The 24239-nt window shown below is 48.7% G+C and overlaps 1 protein-coding gene across 1 annotated transcript in view; it reads right to left on the bottom strand.

Annotated features, from left to right (window-relative positions):
* The window catches only part of LOC119405985 (uncharacterized), a 92953-nt gene extending 68933 nt beyond the window's left edge, over window positions 1-24020 (bottom strand). Inside the window, exons 1-2 of the mRNA XM_049419277.1 lie at window positions 23800-24020; window positions 14099-14230 (exon numbers count right to left, since the gene is read on the bottom strand). Coding sequence (XP_049275234.1) covers window positions 14099-14218 — 120 coding nt within the window. The 5' untranslated portion in view covers window positions 14219-14230; window positions 23800-24020. The remainder of the gene's footprint in view (window positions 1-14098; window positions 14231-23799) is intronic.
* Window positions 24021-24239: the final 219 nt, after the last annotated feature.

Here is a 24239-nt window from a genome sequence, read left to right as displayed (position 1 = left end):
TTGTCACCGCACAGCTTAAAAAAATTCAGGCCCCGGATTACGCCATTCGTAACATGAGGTAGAACTGCGAACTCTGCGCAACCAAGCTATCTTCTACACTGCACACACCAGAAAGATATAGCAGCTCACAACCCACTACACGAAACCTAGCGGCACGGTCCCAGCAACAACATCGTTTTTCAACCAAGGAGGCGTTAGAACGCGAAACTCATCACTGAAATGGCTGCTCCTGTGTTTACAAAAGTGATAGTTCAAACGCCGTCTATACCCACGCACACACCTTATTCTTAAATATACAAATTGACGGAGGTATTTCTGTCTAAATCGAAAGATGTCCAGCGAAACGACCTGCAACGGTCGCGCTGACTAGTTGTCCGGAAGGGGAGAGAGCTATCGGCGTCGAGGAGACGGCGACCGGCTTACCCGAGGAGCAGACAATGATTTCGACCTCGGAGCCGGAAAATGGAGCCGATGGGATAAAGCGATCGGAGGCCGAAGAGCGGTTTCGCAGCGTCATTGGCCTATGATGGGCTGACCTTCGCGAGAACGTCTGCGGCTGGCGGAGATAGCAGTACCTGGTGTGATGGTTAAGGACGTTCGTCATTGTTTATTGATAACGGACGAGAAAGGATTCCCGTGCACTATTTAGGCGAAAAAAGAAGCTTTATGTTGCACACTAGAGAAGAGAGAAAAGTGATAGGAGCAAAAAACTATATATACAACACTAAACGCCAAGCATCACGCAACATGCGTGAGAGTTAGCCCTGAATTAATAGGCGTAGAGTCCGCCTACGCTACCACAGTGTCGAGCGCGTATAATTCTCGATTCGTAAGAAAAACGCCGTCTCACAGTTAGGGTCCCCGTCGTCCCGGCATGATGTGTACATCGACGTGCTCGAGGGAAAGGTGGCATGGCTGGAACGGGTGAGAGCACACGGCTGCGCTACTCTGTGCAGCGCCGTTGAGTCTGACGTCGCGGCCAACCCAGCAGTATGGATCGCAACTCCCGATGACCAGGGTCAGGCCACGACCCACAAGGACCGCACCAGGTAGGCCTCGTCCACGAAGCTGCCCCCGGCCACTGCACCGAGGCAGGGGCCTTTCAGCAGGCCTCGTCCTTGGACGTTGGACAGGCCACCGGATCTCGACCTGGCGGGCTCGTAATGGTCCAACGCCCGCCTCAGGAACGCCGCCAGTAGCTCGTCATTTCGAGCGGCGCACCGCTTCGTTTGCCTACGTGGCCTTAACCCGCGACCTTTTTTTTTTTCCCGCACGTTCCTTCTTCTCTTTTTTCCCTGTTTTGTTGTCGCCTTCGTGCCACCTACCCTCCGCTCATCTTACTCAGTTTCGGTGTCCCCTTTCTCGCCGCTTTTGATGATGATGATGACCAAAACTTTATTTCTCCCAAAAGAGGGGACCGACTTAGGGATCGGTTACACCTCCACATCGATCAACAATGGTGGCTGTCGCCCTGGCCCCACACCGCGGTTGGAGCATGGCGGACAGTGTACTTCACTCCACCGATATAACAGTTACTGAAGAGGTTGTCATTGCTTTGGCAATGACCGACCGTACGTACAAGGTGATCGTAAGTGATTCCCAACTTGTCATCCGAAATTTCGGCGCTTTTTAGTCCTTTCAGTCATAAATCGCGCCCAACACGCACCACTTTCGTGTCCTTTCCTCACACCTGGCAATGTGATTCTCGACTCTGCAGCCGTAGCCCTCAGGTAGAGGACGTTAAGAGAAATGCCGTTGAGAACGCCCAGCCCTGAAAGGTCACCTCACCGAATTCCTAGGTTCAAAAGCCTGTACTAGAGCCGTCTGTCTCTGCGCGCCGCGGCTGGGACGAGATCGTTGCTCCCGTATGGCTGTTCAAACTCAAGTGTGTCCCAATGTCACCAGGTAGTTCCTCTTTTACTGGTGTCCGCGACACATACAGATGGTTCCGAAGGAGCTAATGGTGCTACTGGCGTCCAGTAGTGTACGTAGTACGTTGAATAGGTAGCCGGTTATTGAATAGCATCGCACACCAATACATCATGCCGCTTAATTCTTCGCGCACGATTTGCCGCATAGTAGAAGCAAGATCGGCGGTTGGACTCACACCTACGCTGGTGGCAGTTGTGACATTTTTCCGTCGCCCAAATTCCAGCGCATTGCGACGCGTCTTCAACTTCTGAAATGTACATCAGTGACGTAAAATGATCGATACGAAGGTGATATATGTAACTTTTAGAAAATAATTAACATCTTGAGTGATATCCTGGAGAAGATGTCCAAACTTGTCTCCAGACATCCTTGGGTTTATGATCGCGCGCTGTTTGGGGAATTACTCCACATACGTAGTGCAGGTCTGTGCAGGAGTGTGAGCTCTTTGCGAAAATATCATCTCAGCGCATTTTGTTTTGGAGGGAGAGTCGCCGAAACATTTCTTCAATTCTTCTCAAAAGAGCTCCCACGTTCGTCAGTCAGAGACACCATATTTTGGAGCTTGGAGAAAGAGTTCCAGTGGATGTATCGGCTCCCTCTCATAATTTGTGAGCCACTCGTTCACATGTCCTGCTCTTTCTGCGAACGGGCGTGGTTACATGTAGTGACAAATAGGTGCATGCAGCATTGACATGTACGCGGTTGAAACTGCCAGTGGGTCTTGTCCTTCGTCCTGGCCCATGGTGATTGACGTCGGTGAGATACCCGCAAGGTGGCGGCGGCTCCGGCAAAGTCCAAACGGTTGTGGCTCTGTGTTACGTCGACGTCGTTAACCTTGCGCCTGCACCACTCTGTAATGTCCACCACTCTGAAATGGGTTTATTGAGACGCGACGCAGCGATTGCCTCAGCGGTCTTAGTAAACATCGAGGTTGTGATGCTGATGATGGCGGTGTCCTATACCTGATGGCACTCACCCACAGAGGGGGATGGACCCAGAACCGAGTGGCAGGATGTTTAAGGTGAAGACGCATTCAGACTACAAATAAAAATAAATAATCGAAAAAATTGAAATGCTTAACGAGCATGCGGTCGTACTATGACATATGATATATGACGGATATAATGATGGATTTGGGACCAAGATTACTGAAAAAACGTAGACTCACACCACAGTGAAATGGAACACAGAAGAGCAGACATTGTGGTGGCTAACGTAATGTAGTGCCGCTAAATAATAAATGTACTACAAGACTTATTGATAACTTAATCTTATGAAGCGGAGCTACAAGGTATCTTTTTCTCTGACTTGAATGTCGGCGACACAATAAAAGAATGGTCTATTGTTTCGATTTCGTAACAAAATATGCACAAGGGGGTCGCCTTGAGCCCAGCTGCTCATTGGCGGAATTCTACAGGGAAAATCTGCGTCTCGCTATATGAAGGCACGCCTTCTTCCTCTTGACCTCTCTGGTTCCTGACTCATTATACCCATGTACACATAATCAAGGTACGCACGTCCGCAGCAACTCCCCTTCAGAAATAACCCATATATGTGTTTATGGGATATCGGAAATACCTTTTTGTAAAAGCGCCACGTTAGGTGATAATTTGTGCAAACTACAAACCCATCTCCTGCTTTTTTCACTGTGATGGTCCTTGTAGGACTAAATTTTGTGACTGCGGCCCGCCAGCTGACATGAGCTTGAGACCCCTGAACTAGTGCTTTTACATCCAGGTGGAGCTACATGTATGCGTCCGCATTTCACTCCATCCGCCATTGTGAAATACTAGGCTGTGGGTATCTTTCAATGTAAGATATCCAGTCGCTGACCAAGGCTAACGTAAGCCTTTTACGCTATACTTACACTCACACCATGTTCTTGGTACGTACACATTCAGAATTTGTTTTGCTCGAGTGGGAGTGCATTCACATGGAGCTTATATGTAAAAAAGAACATAACGACGACGCAACGTTCTTGGCAATTTCATGCATGGAAGGACACTGAGAGAGATGCACTTGGCGTTCATCGGAACAACTGTAAGACCGAGAAAAGGGGTAAAGATTTTGAGATGAAATAAACAGCCGACAAATTACTTTCTTCGTGAAAAAGGTTTCGATCGATATAATTTGTTAAAAATAAAGAAGGTCTTCGAATCGACAATGGACTAATGCGGTGGCATATCACAGCCCCAAGAGCAGCATTCTCTTTATTATAAACTTCTGCGCTGTGCTGACACTTTAACATCAAAGAGACGACGCCACGGGCACTGGTGATCCCTTCTTCACATAACGGTTTAGGTGTCCACAGGGTAGCGAAGCATGGCAAGTGCATTAGAAGGCTGATGATAGAGGGGACCCAAACGCTCTCTCGTTCCACTGTTACACTCTTGAAATTACAGTAAACATACTCTGCCATTTTTTACGCCTGCCAAACAAGCTCGAAAGTCCCTGCAGAAGGCCGCGGCGATCACATTTCGCGAAGATCACAGCGCTGCGTGCCGCGCAGACGCTATATTTCGAAAAACAATTTCATCGCCCCTCTCCTGCGCCTGATCAGACCTTTTCGTCCTCCAGTGATGTAGTCCTGCCAATGGGCAACGTTACGTAGTATCCACTTCATCGATTGGCCACTTACACTACGAAGATGCACCTTGGCCTTGCGGTGATGCAGTTTTAGCGGCGCAGTTGGCATGTTCATTTTCTTGTGCTGCCCTTTGCCGCTTTTTTAGAGCGCATACTGCCGGGACAAGCGCTATTATGAGAACGAAAGCCTATGAGATTAAGAGGCGTTTCGCGATTTTACCGCTAGGAGAACGGCGCATGCGCCGTTGCATACTTGTTTGCCTCGCGTGTGTCTCGCACTCCTCGCACCACCCGTTCTCACCACGCCGCTCTGACACGAGCGACACGTAGAGGAAGCCCTGCTCGGTGGTTGGCTGCGCGGCGATGGCTCAATTGTGCCTCGCCACGGTGGTCTAGTGGTTATGGCGCTCGACTGCTGACCCGAAGGTCGCGGCATCGAATCCCGGCCGCGGCGTGCCTCATAATTATATTGCTGTTTTGGCACGTAAAACACCAGATAGAATATTAACATCGGTACGGATTGCTTGGGCGGTTTTTGAGCGCGGGCAGTTCATGATTACGATAATATTGCATCTCTCGCACAGGGCGAACCTCGACCATAACAGCTCTGCTGTCAAATGAGAAAAATTCACAGCCTGGCTCTTTAGCTATAAGGCATACGAATATCTAGTGTTTAGCGTCCCAAACCCACGACATGATTATGAGGGACGCTGTAGTGGAGGCCTCGGCAAATTTCGACCACCTGGGGTTCTTTAATGTGCACCTAAATCTGGGTACCTAGTGGTTATGGTACTCGACTGTTGACCCGAAGGTCGTGGGATCGAATCCCGGCCCAGCGGCCGCATTTACGATGGAGGCGAAAATGCTTCAGGCCCGTGCATTTAGATTTAGGTGCACGTTAAAGAACCGCAGGTGGTCGAAATTTCCGGAGGCCTCCACTTCGGCGTCCCTCATAAAGATATCGTGGATTTGGGTCGTTAAACCACAGCGATTGCCACTGCTATTTAGATTACAAAGACAAGTCCTTGTCTCATCAGTCGCATGGGCAAACACTCTAACAAGTTCTAATATCACACTGAGAGCAATTTCATCATTCCTTGTGGCAATATGGTTTGTAGACTTTGAGAAATGCTCATTTTACGTACATTCTGAGACCTGCGGGCAGTGGACACTCATGAAGCATCCCCAATGCTTTGGATCGTTCGTAATGTCTCACTGTCGGATTGTGAATGATAATGAGGTCAAGCATCATAGGTAATGTATTCGTTGGATAGGGTTTTGCCAACACTGAAAGCCCATACGCAGGAAAGACTGGAATATACTGAACGCCTCCTTCCCTCCTTCCCCTTTCCTAGAGCCTATCTACTTGTGTACGCGGAACAAGTGAGTTCGTTTGAAAAAGAAAAACAGCACTTGTTCTGCATAGACCTTTTTGCTCCCTTGTATTTCGAGGACGTTCATTTAGCAAGGTTTTACCGGGATAGTTGGCTTTGACACTTTCGACAGCATGTACTCGCGCATGCGCGATTCTGTATGAATATATACAGGTGTATTACATTAAAATAAAAATTCACTTGTAAGTCAGCGCTTGTCTTCGTGTGTCTCTTCTTCGTCCGTGTGTCAGAGTGCGATGTAAGCTACAAAGGCTGTTTATTCAACTGGCAACATTACGTTTGTGCTTCTTAGTGCTTTTTTATAACCTCAGATCGTCTAAAAGTGGCTCAATGGACGACGTAAACTATCGACGCGATAGAGTTAAGGAGCTCATTTTGCTGGAATTCCTGTGTCATCATCGGCGGCGCCGTCGTTGCTTGTGAGCGAAATATCAGCGTCGTCCGTCAGCGGATATTCTAGATAGACGCAAATTAATAAATAATGCAAATTGCATATTAGATTTAGATTATTTATATTATATTCCTTTATTTTTTATATCAGGCGCGACTGAAAACCGAACCCAGGCCTTTTTCGTAGCAAGCAGGTATTCGACCACAAAGCCTCGCCAGTGCTTGAATATGCTTCGTAAAAAACACTCTAATAATGTCATGTAGCGGAGGGAGCCTCCTTAACGTATGTCATATTGCGTGGCATAATCGTAGGACCGCACCTGGCGTAAAGATATGTGAAGTGCGCACCGATTGGGTGGTTTGAAGCTGCACACCCGTAACTGTAGTGTCGGAAACACGGCGCGACTGAGGACAACGAACACACTCAACCCATGCCACACAAGAACTCCTTTATTCCGGTGACAGTCGTATTTATATATGTCAGAGGTGACGCCATCTCTTGATGACAGTTGAACATAACTAAAGTCACCTAGTGTCGACCTTCGACACTATATCTACTCCTCCCTAAATATATACATATTTACACAAAAATAATTACAAAAAGAGTCAATGTTCACATCATGGTACATTATACATAGTCCTGAAATCTCGTGGGTTGTCTTCGGTTTCTTGCGGACCTACGAAGAGGTGGTGGCTCACCAGCCGGTTCGGTGCCAACAACTGGAGCACAATCACCATCACCATTCACTGGAGCACTATCACCATCACGATCATCATCATTAGGAGCAGGGTGCTGGTGAAGCTCAGAGGAGAGAGTCGGTCTGCCAGGCGTCGGTGGACTTCGCACGGTGTCGTGGGAGTGTCCTTTGTCATTCCATATTAGCGCATGGTGCGGCAGGGCTTCCTTGGGAACTGCAGTCAATTGCGAGGCATTCCACGTGCGAGCATCTTCCAGGCAGAAGGACCAGCGTCCTATTCGCTTGAGAATTTCCAAAGGAGGTCCAAAAGTGGGAGTGCCTTTCGGACCAGGGACTGGCTTCTTGACCCTCACGTACTTTCCAACTTGGAACTTGGGTACTCGGGCAGCTCTCCGTCGGTCAACATAATCCTTGCTTTTAAGCTGGCGCTCTTTCACCCTCTTCCGAAGTGAGGACATCTCCTGAGCGGGATCTGCGAAGAAGTTTGCAGTGGGATAGCCAATGACGTCCAAGGATGTCCTCATGTGCCGGCTATGTAGAAGCACTGCCGGAGAGAGTCCAGTGGTACTGTGAGGAGTGGCTCTGTAGATTCCCAAGTACTCTGTAACAGTATTTTTTATTGGGCGCTGCTCCAGTATTGCCAACTGAATGTATGATTTGAGGACACGGTTAAACCTTTCGACCTGTCCGTTGGCTTGGGGGTGATATACAGCCGAAAAGCTGTGCCTGATACCTCTGTCTTGAAGAAAGGACTCGAATTCTTGAGATGTAAACAGTGGTCCGTGATCCGAGACGAGTTCAACCGGATAGCCTTCCCGTGCAAATATCGACAAGAGGAAGTCAAGCACTGTACGGGAGGAGGCTTCACGACAGAAAGCTATTTTCGGCCACTTTGAGAAGTAATCGACTACAGAGATGACAAAACGACAGTCAGCTGATGCACGCTCAAATGGCCCAACAACATCAATAGCTATCTTGCTCCAAGGCCGGTCGGGAAGAGCTACTGGCTGCAGTGGAGTGGGGTAGCTCTTAACACTCTTGTCTGCAGCTTGGCAGGTTGCGCAGCTGTGGATAGCACTCTCAACCTGCTTGTCCAGACCTGGCCACCAGTACTTTTCGCGAAAACGTTGCTTTGTCTTCACTATTCCCGGGTGTGATTCATGGGCTAGTTGAACAAATGTAGCTGTGAGCTTGGCTGGAACTACAACGCGTTCTGAGCGCATCAACAGGCCGTCCACTACTGACAGTTCCTCTCGCACATCATAGTAAGGTCTTAGTTCAGGTGACAATGTTTTCTTGGTCGGCCATGTAGCCTGAACGCATTGTGCAACCTGCTGGAGCTTGCAATCCTCGGCTGTGGCAATACGGAGATCATTGATATGGACTGAAGACGTTACGATGGACACTATTTCTTCTTCAATCTTAAGGCCGTCTTCTGTGCCTGGGACAGGAAGCCGGGACAAAGCGACTGCTACTTTGTTGTGTTCCCCACGGCGGAACTGTACAACGAAGTTGTAACGCAGCAACCGAGCAGTCCGCCTTGCAATGCGAAGTGGTCGTTGTCCTGTGCTTTGTGTTGACAGCAAGGATACGAGGGCCTGGTGATCTGTTACCAAAGTGAATGATCGTCCCCAGAGGTAAATGTGCCATTTCTCGCATGCCCATAGGCAGGCCAGGGCCTCGCGTTCTCCTGTCGAGTACTTCCGTTCTGTCTCTGTTAAGGTTCGTGATGCGAATGCAACGGTTCGAATGGATGGACCGTCAACTTGTTGCAGTACTGCATCCAGGCCATATGCAGACGCGTCTGTGGCTACAATAACTGGGAGCGCTGGGTCGAACATTCGCAGAACTCTTCTCGATGCAAGAAGTTCCTTTACCTTTGTAAAGCTTTGTTCAGCAGCAAGATCCCATTCAAAATGAACGTCCTTGCGAAGTAGCCTACGCATAGGTTCTACCTCTCCGGCAAGGTTGGGAATAAACTTGGCATAATACTCCACAAGACCAAGAAATGAACGCAGCATGCCTACATCTGTGGGGGTGGAAGCATGTACAATTGCGTCAACTTTTGCTTGAAGGGGTGCTATTCCTTCTGCGCTGACATGATGGCCAAGAAATGATAGCTCTGATGCATTAAAGATGCACTTATCATTGAGTTTGAGTCCAGCTTCGGAGATGCGCAGCAGAACTTGCTCCAGGTTTCTCACATGCTCTGACTCTGTCCTGCCGAAGATGATGATATCGTCTATGTAGCAGAGGACCCCCTTGCAACCATGCAGGATTGCAGTCATGAGTTGCTGAAATGCGGCTGGAGCAGACGCCAATCCGAAGCACACTCTTTTAAACCGGAAAAGGCCGTCGTGCGTAATGAAAGCCGTAAGGTCTCTGCTGTCCGGATGAAGGGTAACTTGGTAATATGCAGAGGCCAAGTCGAGCTTTGAGAAGTAACGTGCACCATTAAGAGAGTGCAGCAGCTCTTCCGTATGAGGCAGGGGAAAGCTATCAACTACAATTGCTTTGTTGGGCTCTCTGAGGTCAACGCATAGGCGGATGCTGTCATCTTTCTTGCGGACGACAACTATAGGAGAGATCCATTCAGAGGCGTTAGCCCTTTCAATTACATCGTCGGAGAGGAGCCGCTGAAGCTGGTCGCTAACTGGCTTGCGCAGGGAAAGTGGGAGGCGTCTCAGCTTCTTCACCACTGGAGGGACTGACGGCTTCATTTTGACCTGATGCTGGACGCCTTTGGCCAGGCCAAGGGCCGGTGAAAACAAATGTGAAAACTTAGCCCATAACAGAGGTGGCATATCGAACTTCGGCGGGCTTGCAGGAACTGCGCCGCCCGTATGCGCAGATATTGCTGTTTTCTGACTCATGGTCTCTGAAGCTTCGGCAGCCGTGCACAGGCAGCGTAGCTGCGCGCCCACAATGTGCAGTCCTAAAGCTTGCACCGCGTCCAGACCCAGAAGAGAAGTTCCTCCGGGGGTGACATGAATGGCTATCACGGCTGTTTCCCTTTTAAATGAGATGCTTGCTTTAAACTGGCCCAGTACGGGGATCTTCCGGCGTTGGAAGTCCAACAATGTAAGGGCAGAGCTCGTCAACTGAACCCATTCAAACATGTTTCGAAATTCTTGTTCCCGTATAATTGACACGGCTGATCCCGTGTCGACCAAGAACTTAGCAACGCGCGGTTCTGAGCTCGAGGCGACTGGCGTGACTACGACATCAATGTAGACGCCCTTGCGCTTGTCTTCGTGAACAGTGAGTAGGCTAATGACATCTGATGCATCTTGTTCAGGAACTACTTCTTGGATGTGAGTCGGGCGTTGTCCTTGTGCTCTGCGTGAGCTACGACACACTCGCATAAAGTGGTCACGGCGGCCGCATGCGAAGCAGGTTCTATCGCGAGCGGGGCATGCCGTCGGTTCACAGTGACGTGTGCCGCAATTACCACAAGCCTGCGTATTTTTGCTGTACTGAACATCGGCAGCGTTGGTATCTGAAGATGGCGAGCTCTTTTGACGAGCGTGCGGCAAGCTAGGGCGGCTCTGATAAAGGGGGCGTGCCTCGTTGCTGTACCCGCGACTATCGCGCGTGCTTTGTTCGGAAGCGTCATACTGACGTGGATGTTGGCGTGTGATGCGCTCAACGGAATTAGAAAAAGCTTCCGACTGCAGCTGGGCTCGCTCGCTGAGTAGCGCAATTTCAACGGCACGGTCGAACGTCAACGTGTCACCTTTCAAGAGCAACCGTGATCGCAACTGCGGGGATGCAACTCTGGTAACGAACTGATCGCACATATTATCGTTGGCTTGCTCGGCGAAATCGCAAGAGGCTGCCAGTTCACGAAGCGCGAGGGCGAAGTCGGGGATGGACTCACCATGTAGCTGACGGCGCTCTCGGAAGTGATGTCGTTCTAGGCGAATGTTGCGCGCGCCGGCGAAATGTCGTTCCAGAATCTCGCGGGCCGCGTCGTATACGTCTGGGAGACTCGTCGCTGCTGCTTCTTGCTTGGAGGGCACGCCACGGTCTTTGACTTCACCGGTTGAGGTAGCGGCGGCGGCCAACAGCTCAGTCGTCGGTAGCTGGGGTGCGGTGGGCGTCGGTGGAAGCGCATCGAAAATACGTTGTCCTTCCGGGCCCAGGCAGTGCAACAGCAGGGCTCGACGGCGGGGCGCAGGCAGGTCGGCCGCTCCAGACGCGAGAAGAAAATTCTCGAAGAGGCGTATCCAGCGGGTCCATGGTATGGCTGGAGTGCCCGGGGCGGCGAGAAAGGGGGGCGGCGGCGAAAGCGCGGCGGAAGCCATCGCGGTGTGATCGAAAACCTCGTCGCCAGATTGTAGTGTCGGCAACACGGCGCGACTGAGGACAACGAACACACTCAACCCATGCCACACAAGAACTCCTTTATTCCGGTGACAGTCGTATTTATATATGTCAGAGGTGGCGCCATCTCTTGATGACAGTTGAACATAACTAAAGTCACCTAGTGTCGACCTTCGACACTACAGTAACAAACCTTGCAGCTGCACAGGTGCGCTGGCACCCTACGGACGCACAGTGGGTACATCGCCAATTTGCCAAAGGAAGAATTATGGCGTAGCGGGCACTTCGCAACTGTACTTGCAGTAAGCATTCTAGGATACTTTGACCCGACCAATGCTGCGCGCATAAACTTTCCTTTCCTTGCGGCACGGTTTAAGGCGATGCGTAGGAGGACCGATTACGCTATCTCGTTCAACTCTTGAAGGCGAACCTCAAAGGGCCTCCACTTTTTTTATCAAAAAATGGCAGCACCAGCCACTATTTGCAAAAGTGCCCATTAAAACTGTCAAGCCGGGCAAGGTTTCTCGACTAACGCATTTTATATATAATGTTTCGGGTGATTGTAGGTACATAACAAGGCAAAACATGGAGGGACGATATATGAAGGCACACAATTAATAAATTTCCAACGTCGTAGGCGTCAGAACAATGATATGGTTATGAGGCACAGTAGAGTGGGAGACTACGGCTAAATGCTGAAAACCTCGAGTTCTTTAACGCCCACCTAAGTCTAGGTACACGGCTGTTGTTGATCTTGGACTCTGTCTAAATGAGGATACTGTAATGGCCTGGTGTGCGACCGATGGCGGCGCTGTGAACGGCGCCTGTATGACGTCAGAGCGGGGATTCGTGCGCTTTCGTCTGCTACGTAGGCCCAGCGTAGTGTTTAAACCACCGTTGTGGTAACTCTCAACAAAAAAGCAGTTCAATTGGTTATCTTGCGTATGGGGCTACTGAAGCTGTTCGAACACCCGTGGGTCTGCTTTTAACGTTCATTTATAACCACAGCTATTCGTTTCTTAGAACTGCGGCCCCTTGTCTCCGCGGCGAGTGCTGCGCGATGATGATGTACATGCTATGTGCCTCAGTGTACTTCGTCCGCTCGTGAAAAGCTTTAACAACTATCCTAAGGACCCAAAGCTGAAGAAGTGGATAGTCAAGCTCAGAATGGGAAAGCGCCCCACGCCTTCATCGACCGTGTGCAGCAAGCACTTCGCGGACAGTGACTTCTGCTACCCACCGTACGCGCCACTCTTAGGTAAGCTTGTGACCGCGTTTAAACGCGTCGCCAATACTTAATAGGCGACTTACACAAGGTGCGGTGCCGTCCCACAACCTGCCGCGAAGGCCCCTAGACAAGGAGCCGACGACGCGGCCTCCGAATCGCCTCGCAGGAAAGCGCGCCTCGTGAGCTCGATCAGCTGAGCGGCGATGGATATCTGAGACTACGGCTGCATTTGGATGGTGTACATGCGTATTTTACTTATGAAGGCAAGCGCGCGCCTAGCCGACTGCTTATCATAAATTTATAAGCGAAACCTGTTGCCGCTGTTTAGTGCACATTCTCTAAAAGTTTTCACCTGAGGCAGTGCAGACAGTTTTTTAAAAGCGAAGCTCTTTAAGCTTTTCGTTAGGCTGCGTGGCGTGAAACTCGCCCCAGCTTGCCACGTTAACATCTGTGGCCCTGTGCATGGTATAATCAGCGATTAACTATTTGTTATATTCTAATACCCTTGCGATGGCCCTGTGCGGTGTTAATATGAACTACGACGTAATATCGTTGTCACTGAACCGACAGTACGAGACAAACCGCGATCATGGGCATCGGCAGGGGGGTGTGCAACAAGGCGGCACTTGCGCACTTGTTAGCAGGACGAGAGCTGCGACGGTGATGCGATCTCCGTTGACGGCCTCGACCGCGCATTCAAGAACGTCTCCTGCGTCGTACACCGCCTCGGCCTCGATGAGGCACCGCGACCTTTCACAAGCTTTATCTACATACTTGTAGATGCAGGAGAACGGCACGCTTACTGAAATATCGAAAGAAACACCCAAACTAAAAAGTATCGTACGGCGGAAACAAGCTAACGAGCGAGAACACTCCCACATAGTTTCACTTTCTTACCAGCAATGCGGTCGGTGGCATCAGCGCACTCAGCGCACTCGATTGGGCCGCAACTAAAACAAGTTCAAGATTACACTCGAAAACATTCGTTGCACGCGTTAGTTGACCGTCGCGGGGCTGTTCGTTCGACAAAGTTCCCGCCTGAAGCAGACGATCCGCATACAGGAGCAGCGGCTGCTGCAGCGCGGTTGAGAGCGGAGTCCCCGCACTGACGTCACACGCGAGAAGGCGCCACTCCAAGATCTCAAAGCCAATACTATATCGTAGCACGGCACACTACCTGCTAAGCTACATTGGCCGGTGCTAGAGGACAAAAAGCTGACATCGAAGTTTTGCCTACCGTACATGCCGTAAAAGTTAGCACAGGCGAAAACTCTCGTGTGCTAACATGTGTGTAAAGCGCTTCACACTCCCCAGTTAAGTGCCTTATTACAACGTCACCCGTCATGGCGAACAAGTGTCGGGTATCCATGCAGACAACCAATTTAATTGTTGTTTATATTACAAATAATAATGAAAACGGTTTACGGAACGTTGCTGAAAAGAGCAAGGTCTTATGATTTAGTAATTAATCTATGGCGTGCACCTGAATACTTTAAACGAGATACAACCGCCGTACTTCGCATTGAAAATATTGATATACGTACATTCAATAAACTTTGCCAAGTAACGTCATAATTTTCCGGAGGAATCGTAATGATTCCAGCACTACCCGCAGCAGCAAAGTCTATTATAAACGGTAGAAACGCTAGTGTCAGGAAGATCATGGTTTCTCTGTCCTGCAAAACATAAAATAGAGAGCGATATATATATATATATATATATATATATATATATATATATATATATATATATATATATATATATATATATATATATACGCAGTGAAACAGACGCGCGTACGAAGCGATTTATTGACGTTTGGGCCGCGGGTCCGGCCTTCATCAGAATACAATGCATGGCATGAGTCCAGTTTATATACGTGTGCATATCAGAAAGAAGAAGATATGAAACTGACATGACAGGCGATATATTGGCTTACAAAAACCCATGTCACTCGCTTTGAAGTGCACCTGATACACGTGTAAAAAGATATATATATATATATATATATATATATATATATATATATATATATATATATATATATATATATATATATATATATATATATATGTGTGTGTGTATATATATATGTATATATATATATATATATATATATATATGTATATATGTATATATATATATATATATATATATATATATATATATATATATATATATATATATATATATATATATATATATATATATATATATATATATATGACACTGACAAAGTCTGGTCCACCAGACGAAACGTTAGTGAAAATATACAGTGCCGAACCTACGAAAGTCGTAGTTTCTTTTTCATTCCTTATTCTATCGGGGTCCGCGTGATTCTTTTCCCACTACTATATATAATATGTGTATATATATATATGGTGTATTTTCTATTGAAACATGACGTGGTTCTTATGCTGTTGATTTTGTCACAAAATAGTGTTGGTGCTCCTAGAACGCCTTATTCTAAATTATTTGAACGATGACTTCCAGAGAAAACCAGAGAAGAACTCGCTAGAGGTGCCACAGAGGACGAGTTTCAGAAGCACTTCCAGGCAAGAATATTAATCACCTAGTCGTCGATAGTGCTCGGCGTGCACTTACGCAGCGAGTATTTTTATCCAGATTAGCTTCTCAAGGCGTGACGACGTACAAAGACCTCGGCAGGCACAATAAACCTTCGTGCACATTCCTCTACGTATTACGCTTGCATCGCGCGCGAGAGTAAAGGAAAATATTTTTCTAAAGCCGGCAGAACTAGAGCGTAAAAAAAAGGTTGTTTGGCTTAGCTCAGCTATGCCAGGATATACGTAGCGTTAGCAAAGTTTCAGCTGATTATTCTTAGATTTTCGTGTCTCCGAAATACGTTTAGCCTTCTTCTGTTTGAACATTCTTTCTACGCTCAACTGCTAATTGCCCGGCAACTACTTTGGGATCCGATGAGTTAAGCTTCTCTGCTCTTCTGCGCCGTTGAACAGCATTTGCGCTCTGCTTCTCCATGACTATACCACACTGGCAAACGCCTGTCAGAGGCGCTATCAAGCGGCTCGAGCGCAGTGTCAGACGGCGACTGCAAAGCGAAGGCGAATAGCTGCGCGCGTGCCGGCGCCAATTGGTCTGCCACGGCTACGACGTCACTGTCTCTGGAATGCGCAGACCGGCGGCGGCGGTGTGCGCGGGAGGTGCCGGCTCCAGTGCGCCAGCTGCGTGACATCACTGATCCTCGCGCGTGCGCAGCACGGCTCTGGAGGAGGCGCGCGAAACTGGCTCTGCTGGCTCAGCTAGGCCAATGTAGCTAACGCTACAAAACACATTCTTCATTTGACGCCAATGCAGTTTCAGTGGCAATGCGGACGCAGTCATTTCGCTGCCTTCCCGCAGAAGCTATACACTCCAACATGGAACGACACCCACAATTGCAGCAATGCATTGTTTCGATAGCAAATACGTGGAAACCCCCGGCGCGTTTTTGGGTCCGGCGGGAACTCCGAGCTTTGCTAGAAAGGAGCAGTCGTGCGCGCTTTTTCATGACGTGGGTCGGCAGACGGTCTTACCTTTGCACATGCTGCTCTTACTGTTCAGTTTCCAGTGAAGTGGTAGGCAGCACGAAGGTCGCTTTGCTCTCAGCAGTGACCGCGTTTCTTTACGCCCGCGTTTTGTCGAGTCACGGCAGGTTGTATACAAAAGGAGTTAGCTGCCAGCCTTACTTCATATAACATTCCATTTTGTTGATATCGCAATCTTGCCTCGCCCTTGCGGCGAACTTGTGTATATGTCGTAGAATGGCATTGCGTGTCGCAATGAGACAACCAATTGTGCATACTATGATACTTTAGAATCAATGAACCTGGCAGATCTTACTAAAGAGGGATTGAAACTATGAGTTGAAGGCAGATGCAGTTGTATCACAATTGCTAGTGCACTCATCAATAATTAATGTGTCGCGCCATCAGTTAGACCTGATAATATAGATTGCCAAAACATTTTCGGGTTGGTTTTAACAAGCCGAGGCAATCCCACTATCCCAATAGAAGTATTTGGCATACTTCGATTAACTTCAAATTCCTCCTTCACTTGATTAAACCGAGCGCGTTTAACGGGATCACCACTAGGTATTGAGCGTCGTAGTCTACTCACTCGTCGTGACTAATATAGCATGTCTGTTGTCGTCCAAGCTTTGTTTTCGTTCTTTTTTAGCAGGAACAAAACGCTGAACACATTGCTAATGAACATTTCTCGAAAAGCCGCCCTAAATCATTAACATTCCCACCAGAACATTTATCAGTAAATATGTAAAAAGAGCTACACACTGAATCAATAGCCGAAGCATGATCGGATTCATCAAAATAGGGAAATCGGGTACATGATATGCTTGGTTCGGGAACTCGAAGAGAAACACAGAGACAAGGTTTTTTGATCCGAAATACCTTCGGCTACATTGCATTCGAAACCGGCATTTAGAGGATGGCGTGGCTGAGAAAGACTATGTCGAGGACTTCCAGACCTCTCGTTGGCTCATCCACGACCTACGCACAACACACAATTGCGCACACCACACTTCGGTACTGTTGTGTCCTGCGCAGGTGTCTGTCAGAAAACTGCCAATTCGAATAGGAACGTGTGATTCAGCAAGTATAACTATATTACGCCAAACATCCTGCCGCGTACACATAATCCTGAGAGGTCCCACCAAAACTGTTGTTAGGCAGCCGTTGACGAATTGCACTTATTTATGATCTATACAGGATGGCTGAGGGTCATTGTAGCACCTTTGTCAGCGTTTGTCTCTTCCTATAACAACTAGTATGCCTTTCGATAGACTTTTAATTGAACGGTAAGTTTAACCAGAGCAATGTGTCCTATACACTTTCAATTGTCAGCTCACGCCGTTCCTTGGTTGATAGAAACTGTGAATCAAGTTTCCCGCATACCAACATACCACTGGCCGTGGTAGGCGCCACATGAGACTCGCGCAAATGACTGCATGATGTACTCGACAGACACGCCACATTAATCACGCCATGCCCAGTGACTCGTCCCGCGCGCATATGCACCTCATACACACGCGACACAGAGAAGCACGCACATACAAACATAAGCACTATCGACCCGCACGCACGCACGCAGGTAGTACATACACACGCGCATATACACGCGATATAGACACGCATGCACTCTGAAGTCTCGACTTATGCTGACTGGACCTCGGGCGTCGTAAACTGATTACACCCATTTTCTTAACCAACGCCTCGAAGAAAAGAAGACCCTTGTCCCTTTGCCAACGGAGTCGACGAAGACTGCATTTCGCAGCGGTGTTGTTGGAAGCTTTTGTCGATGGGTCTGGCGGGGCCCGCGTACGAACATCGGCATGGGGTGGCGGACTTTCTGGTCTACCATCACTATAGGGCGAGACGCCGCGCGCGCCCTTCAGTGTTATAGCGTGGGCACAGCGGAGCGCCTATTGTTGATTTAGTTCATGCAATTCCGCTGTCGCCCCTCTGCCGGACCGGGCCGGCCATCCCGTCAGCAGGGCTGTTGCCTCCGCAACTTCTGGGGCTTATTATCGCATCCTCCGTGAATGACCACCTGCGGCGTTCGAAGATAAGAAGCGGCGACCACGCGGAAATGTACCGAAGACGCCTGTTACAAGCGTTGAAGCGCGACTTTGACATCTGGTCGCCAGACACCGGAGAAATGAGGGCGATGGGGATGACCAGAGGCTTTTATGCACAGCGCTCAAAACACTGCGCGTTGACCATTGGAGAGGGGCCGCTTTGTCTGAGCGTTGAAATTCCAGGGCGCATCATCGAACCGCTTCCCCGTTACCCTCTCCAAATTGAGCTTGTGTATTTTACTTGATCTACTTTGCCTCAAGCGAGGGCTTTGCGTGGCTGTGGGTTGAGAAGGCGGTCGTCGGGCTGACACACGCTGACCGACAAGCAAATATGTCTCGTCAATAGTGACAATTGGTTGGGCGCCACCGAAGAGCGGGGTCGGGGCCTATGAAAAGCGACCGTGGGACCACGATGGAGGATGGAAAGAGATAGAGAGGAGAGACGATGAGCTGATGACTGAGGTAGATGATGAAATAGATGACTCACATGGGGACGACTGAGGGAGGTTATGAAGATGATGATGGAGACGATGAGAAGTTAAATGAAGAAGGTATGACGAGAGTTTGCGAAATGAACGAGCATCGTTTTGGCTCCTTTCGAGGAATTCACAGGGGGAGTCCGGTGTTTCGATGCCCCGAGAAATGAGAAAGAGAGATTTTTAGCCACTTGGAGCACGAAGTCCGCCGTGACGACCGAGTTGAGCCCCTGCACGAATTCGGCAGCGACTCCGAGAGCAAACGAGCCCAGACCCGAACAACCAACCCCTAGGCCAGCGACAAGGCCGGTTCACTCGTGAAATAAGCTATATCCATTCCATTATTACGAACTTGGAAGTGGGAGGGAGACATTGCGCAGCTGACCTATGCAACAACGTTATCTTGTTATGCTGATTGCGTCATTGTATTGTCGTAAATATTTTTCTTATGTATTCTACATTGCACGTCGCTTTGTTATAATTTTGTGTAGCGTGTGTTGTGTACGGGGAGCATGTTTTTATGCCATTTATGATTGGTAATCAATAATGTGTTAGTAAATAAAGAAAGCTCGTTGGCTTTTTTCCTTACCGGCCCCAGCACGAATCCTTTGGAGTAGAAAGTTGTTGATATCCGTGGTCAAGAGTGGGTGAGTGATTGTAGCGGCGGTATATAATGGCGAATTTAGCGATGGATCGAGTAAAGGGATTTAGGGGCCTCCCCTTGGCAGTAGGGGACATCTCAGCACGTGCGTGCATATATCGCGCACGCGCGATACAGCAACACAAGCGATATCAAACATAAATAATATCCTCCGTAAGTATTACCCAATACTGGCAAGCCATAAGCGCCTTAGAAAAGCGTTTCCCGGAGTACCAAAGGTCGTGTATCGCCGCGATAGGAATTTTAAGGACATGTTAGCGCATGCAAAAGTAAACCCTCGTTCTACTGCCTACATAACACCTTGCTATCCTCCAAGATGTAAGACTTGTAAACACCTTCAAGATGACGTTATAGTTAAAAGCACCGGAAGCGATTACGTCCATCATATAAAATCTAGTTTTACCTGCACTGGTTCAAACGTTATCTACATGACAGAATGTTCATATTGTCAAAAACGGTACATTGCGTAACGGGACAACATGTTAATGTTAGATTAAACGGGCATCGCGCATACACGGCGAAGAAGTTACCCAAAGCAGTGGCACAGCATTTTAATGTAGCAGGTCACGATTTCGAAGATCTCAACCTTTACATACTTCAGTCAAACTTCCGGTCCCCAAGGGACAGAAAATATACAGAGCCATACCTTATTCACAAGTTCAACACACTCCAGCCAGCAGGTATTAACGTTTCTAAGGGGGCTCTTGAATCGATTCGGTATGGTACATACACAACGAAAACCAACGAGAGTTAAGCCCTACTTCTAGGAATGTCGAACTTGCTATTATTAAAATGTCACGTGCTTCCACTGAGAATCATTCAGAGAAACGTACACCACCCCCCTCCCCCCCGTTTTTTGTTCCCTTTCTTTCCCGCCTTTCTTATGACTCACACAGTTCGTCACGGCCAACGTTACTAGAACAAACTCAGTTTAAAAGCTCCGCCGGAGAGGCGGTCCGCGTGGCGGTCGTGAGAACTAGTGGCGCTGCAGTCACGTCTAGCTTAGGGAGCCTTCATGTGTGCGCGCCCCCTCGGAGGGGGCGCGCACACATGAAGGCTCCCTAGTCTAGCTGCCGCGGCTGGCGCTTGTGATCCCGATGTACGAGCGCACACAGCGACGTCTGCGTTTTGTTCGCTCGTCATTTTTGCGACTGTTCTTGACCAGGCTTAGCGTCTTGTAGGAAGACACGTGCATGGTGTACGAAGCGTAACGAGGGCGAACAGATTCACGGTGCGGTATGCTGACTTGCTATGCGCCGGGCTGCAAGAGCGGCTACCGCAACGACGACTCCGCTTCACGACACTTCTTCAGACCTCCAAAAGACCCTACGCCATTCAAGCTTTGGATCGCAAAGATAGGAAGGTTACTGCGAAATGCAAGGTCTGTGGCGTTCATTTTGAGAGTGACGACATTGTAAAGCACTATCGTCCTGTCCTTGCGGGACAAGAAGTTTTGATACCACGTGGAAAGTGGCAACTCGCGCCCGGTGCCGTGCCGCGCTTGTTCCCAGCACTTCCACCCCATATTTCAAAGCCAAAATGTTCGGGGTTTAGGCGCAAATCCCCCCCGAAACCACACGGCGTCCCGCGAAAGCCCAGTGCCCAGTTTGGAGGAGCCGCCAGATATGAAATAGCAAAACGAAAGGCAGGCGATTACCTATATACGCTACCGAGACTGAGAGTTGCATCACACTGACATTCGATCAGTTGTCAGCTGTCGCTATACCTTCAAAGCAGTGGATTTTCGAGAGATTTCACGACGAGGTATCGAACAAGATGTGCGGAGTATTTTACACTCGCCGGCTTGGGAACGGGTTGCTCAGCGCAAAAATTTCACACGGTACACATAGAAAAGATGAGAACCAGCGCTGGTCCTCGTCTTCTCTATGTGTACCGTGTCAAATTTTTTGCGCTGAGCAGTTTAATAATGGAATACCAACTAGCCCAATCCCACACTTTGCTTCGGGAACGAATACTTACTTGTGCAAAAGATAATTGTACTTGACGAGCAGTTTAGCTGCGTAGTGAACGGCTACAGCACGAAACGCAAACGGCTGTCGTACAGTGTAAGAAGTGCTGCGGGCATGGAACATCTGCTCGGTGAATTTGAAAAACTGAAGTTGAATACTGACGACCCTTGTAGCGACAGAGTACGCGCGAATAACTGCTCGGTGCTCACATCACGGCCGATCTGTTCAAATTGTTTAAGGCATCGTATAAGGATGCGACGTAGAAAGATGAGACACCGAAAATACAACTATCCGCTGAAACAATTGCTCAGAGTCGATATCTATTCGATTTAATCGCACACTGAGATTTCATTTACAAAGTTCTCGTAAAATTTTCCGATTTTGGTCAGTATCCCTTTAACCGTCGCGAAAACGTGTCTTGTAAACATTGCAAAGCATTGGTGATGTTTTTCGAGAAAGTTTTTTTCAATAAATTGTAGACAAAATGAGTACAGTTTTTCTAGAACGTTTTTGTATCTCGAGTAAGTACGCTTCTTTGTACACTATAAAGGCTTTTACAAACGTGTTGGGTTGTTCTTGGTCTAGATAAGACGGCAGCGGCTAAAATTGTAGTGGTAGTTATAAAAATTACGCAAAACCCTCATTCGCTTAGAAACTCATTCGCTTAGAAACTGTTTGAGCAGCCAACCGCGCAGCAACAGCCCATTGCACGCAACGAATTCACGCATGAATGCGAGGAGCAGTCGCCATGAATACCGCACGAGACCATACGCGGGTTCCCACAAGAGCTTCGCAACCTACGTGCACTCCTCAGCAATCGTCTGAATGCGGCGCACCGGCGTCTCACCGTCGCTGATCCGCCAGACTTTGCGCCGCGTTGCCGCCAATGCCTTCGGCAAGGAGAGAGGGTTTACGTCATGAGATGAGGCGGCGCAGAGGCGGGGTGCAGAGAGCGGCTAGATGAAAGAATTGCCAACCTCTGCCTAAGGGTATATATGGCTCTGGATAAAAGAGCGCCGCTACTTCCTTACATCTAGGGGTTTGAAATGGCGACATCCCGCTGGTGACGCTAATGGCCTTGAGAAAGAAGGCTAGCTCTCTTACTCCTTGCACTGCTCGTCGACGGTCCTCTCTTGTGGGGAGGTCCGTGGGGCTATTTCGCGGATCGTGTGCCAGAAGCATGATAACGATGTAGGGAAGGCGTACGAGCTATGACAAGTGCGTTATACGAGCGGCCGCATTAATCCTAATTGGATGGCTAACGGCGTTACAGACTCAGAGTTCAATGCACGGCCTCCGTGGTTCGTCTGGCCAAAAGCGGATCTCCGGAGGCTCCGTTCGGTGCGTTGAAGCGCATTCCGCCCCTGTCCATTGCGTCTAGTTGCAAGAGCTCAGTTACGTCAAAATGACGCTGCAGGAGAAGAACTAGCAGCAGGAAGTGCGCTCCTCGCCAAGCTCAAGCTAATCAGCGGCGGCCGAAATGGACGGTCCATTAGATGGGCATCTCGAGAATAGCTTCCCTGGCTGTCACACCGTGTTCTCGGCTTACGCTCTCTCCGTGAGTAAACATGGGAGGCAAAAAGTGCAGACGCGCCTCTCGTCAAGTGATGCACTGGTGTAACTTTGTTTCGTGGACTCCTTAGCACGCCGCAGGAGGGCGACCTTGGTCTATGGTTAATAGAGTGCCTTGCTGCACGCGGTCTCCGCTTGGGCACGCTCATCGAGGCACACTAATGGTCAGCGACCAGCCAGCTTTTCTGGCTGTCACACCGCATTATCTGGTGGTTGCGCTCTCCCTGTGCGAATGAAACGGTCGGAACAACGGCGCGCAGCCGGGGCCAACCAAGGAAGCCATGCTTGAGCGCACGACATCTTGCAGTGTTTCACCGTATTGTGGTACTAGTTTCTTATGATTTTACATGAGCTATTATGAAATGCGACAAGGGCTTGATGATTACTGACGCCAATGTGCATTATACGATACACTGCAGAATTTACGATTCAATTTCAGGATGATCAGACACAAGGCTTGTATTTATTGTAGAAAGACCAGAAACCAAAATATTGCTGTCAGTGGACTTTTAACGTGCACTGAAATCTAGGTACACGGGTGTGCCTGTATGTCTGTCTTATCAAAATGCGGCCGCCGTGGCCGGGAAGGCAATCCGCGCCCTCGAGACAATCAGCGCGCACCGTATTCGCTACGCTGCCGCGACGGGTACGAGGGGGCACGCATGTGACATCGAAACATAAAACCTCCGTTGACTGGGTATTTGGCTCGACCCTGTATCGGCCAACACGCGCTAAACTCGCTTCGTGTTCCCCAGTGAAGTACTTGCAAACCCTTCGCACGCATATTGGAGATTAAGGTAGGGGGGTTTCTGTGACAAGTAATTATCAAAATGGTCTAGGGAACATCAGTGAAAACAAGCGCTTACGATTTAGCAGCCTACGACGTAGGCTAACAAATGCCTAAGTAGAATTAAAACGATGTATTTACTATGCATTCGGAAATTGTACTTACTCTTTATAAATATTTACAACAACCTCGTCATTTGCCAAAGGAATAGAGGCAGAATAGAAGCCACCGACTGCAAGGCGTACAAGAAACGGTATAATCAAGACAGAAATAGTTCGTGTGTCAGCGTTCGGCGCCAACCGGAAAATCAACGCGCTTTGCAGGCGAGCAAGTCTATGTGGTCCTTTTATAATCTGAACAATACCGGATAGTTATGACGTGGACCTTGTTGAAAAAAATGTTTTCGTATAGTTAAGGGCACGTTGTTCGAAATGCTTTAAAATGTTACTTCGCACAGAGAAATGCGGAAGAATTTATTAGCGCTGCTACTCAAAGGGGGTTTTCCAAGCCATTTTCAGACGTCACTACGAATACTAATGTCTGAAAAGACGTCAACATTTGTCGGGTAGTCAGTAGTAGTGCTAAGTGTCAGCGGCTCTTCCGCT

Source organism: Rhipicephalus sanguineus, chromosome 9 (assembly GCF_013339695.2).
Source record: "Rhipicephalus sanguineus isolate Rsan-2018 chromosome 9, BIME_Rsan_1.4, whole genome shotgun sequence".
NCBI lineage: Eukaryota > Metazoa > Arthropoda > Arachnida > Ixodida > Ixodidae > Rhipicephalus > Rhipicephalus sanguineus.
Note: the sequence above shows the minus strand (reverse complement) of the source record. Positions and strands in the feature narration are given on the sequence as shown.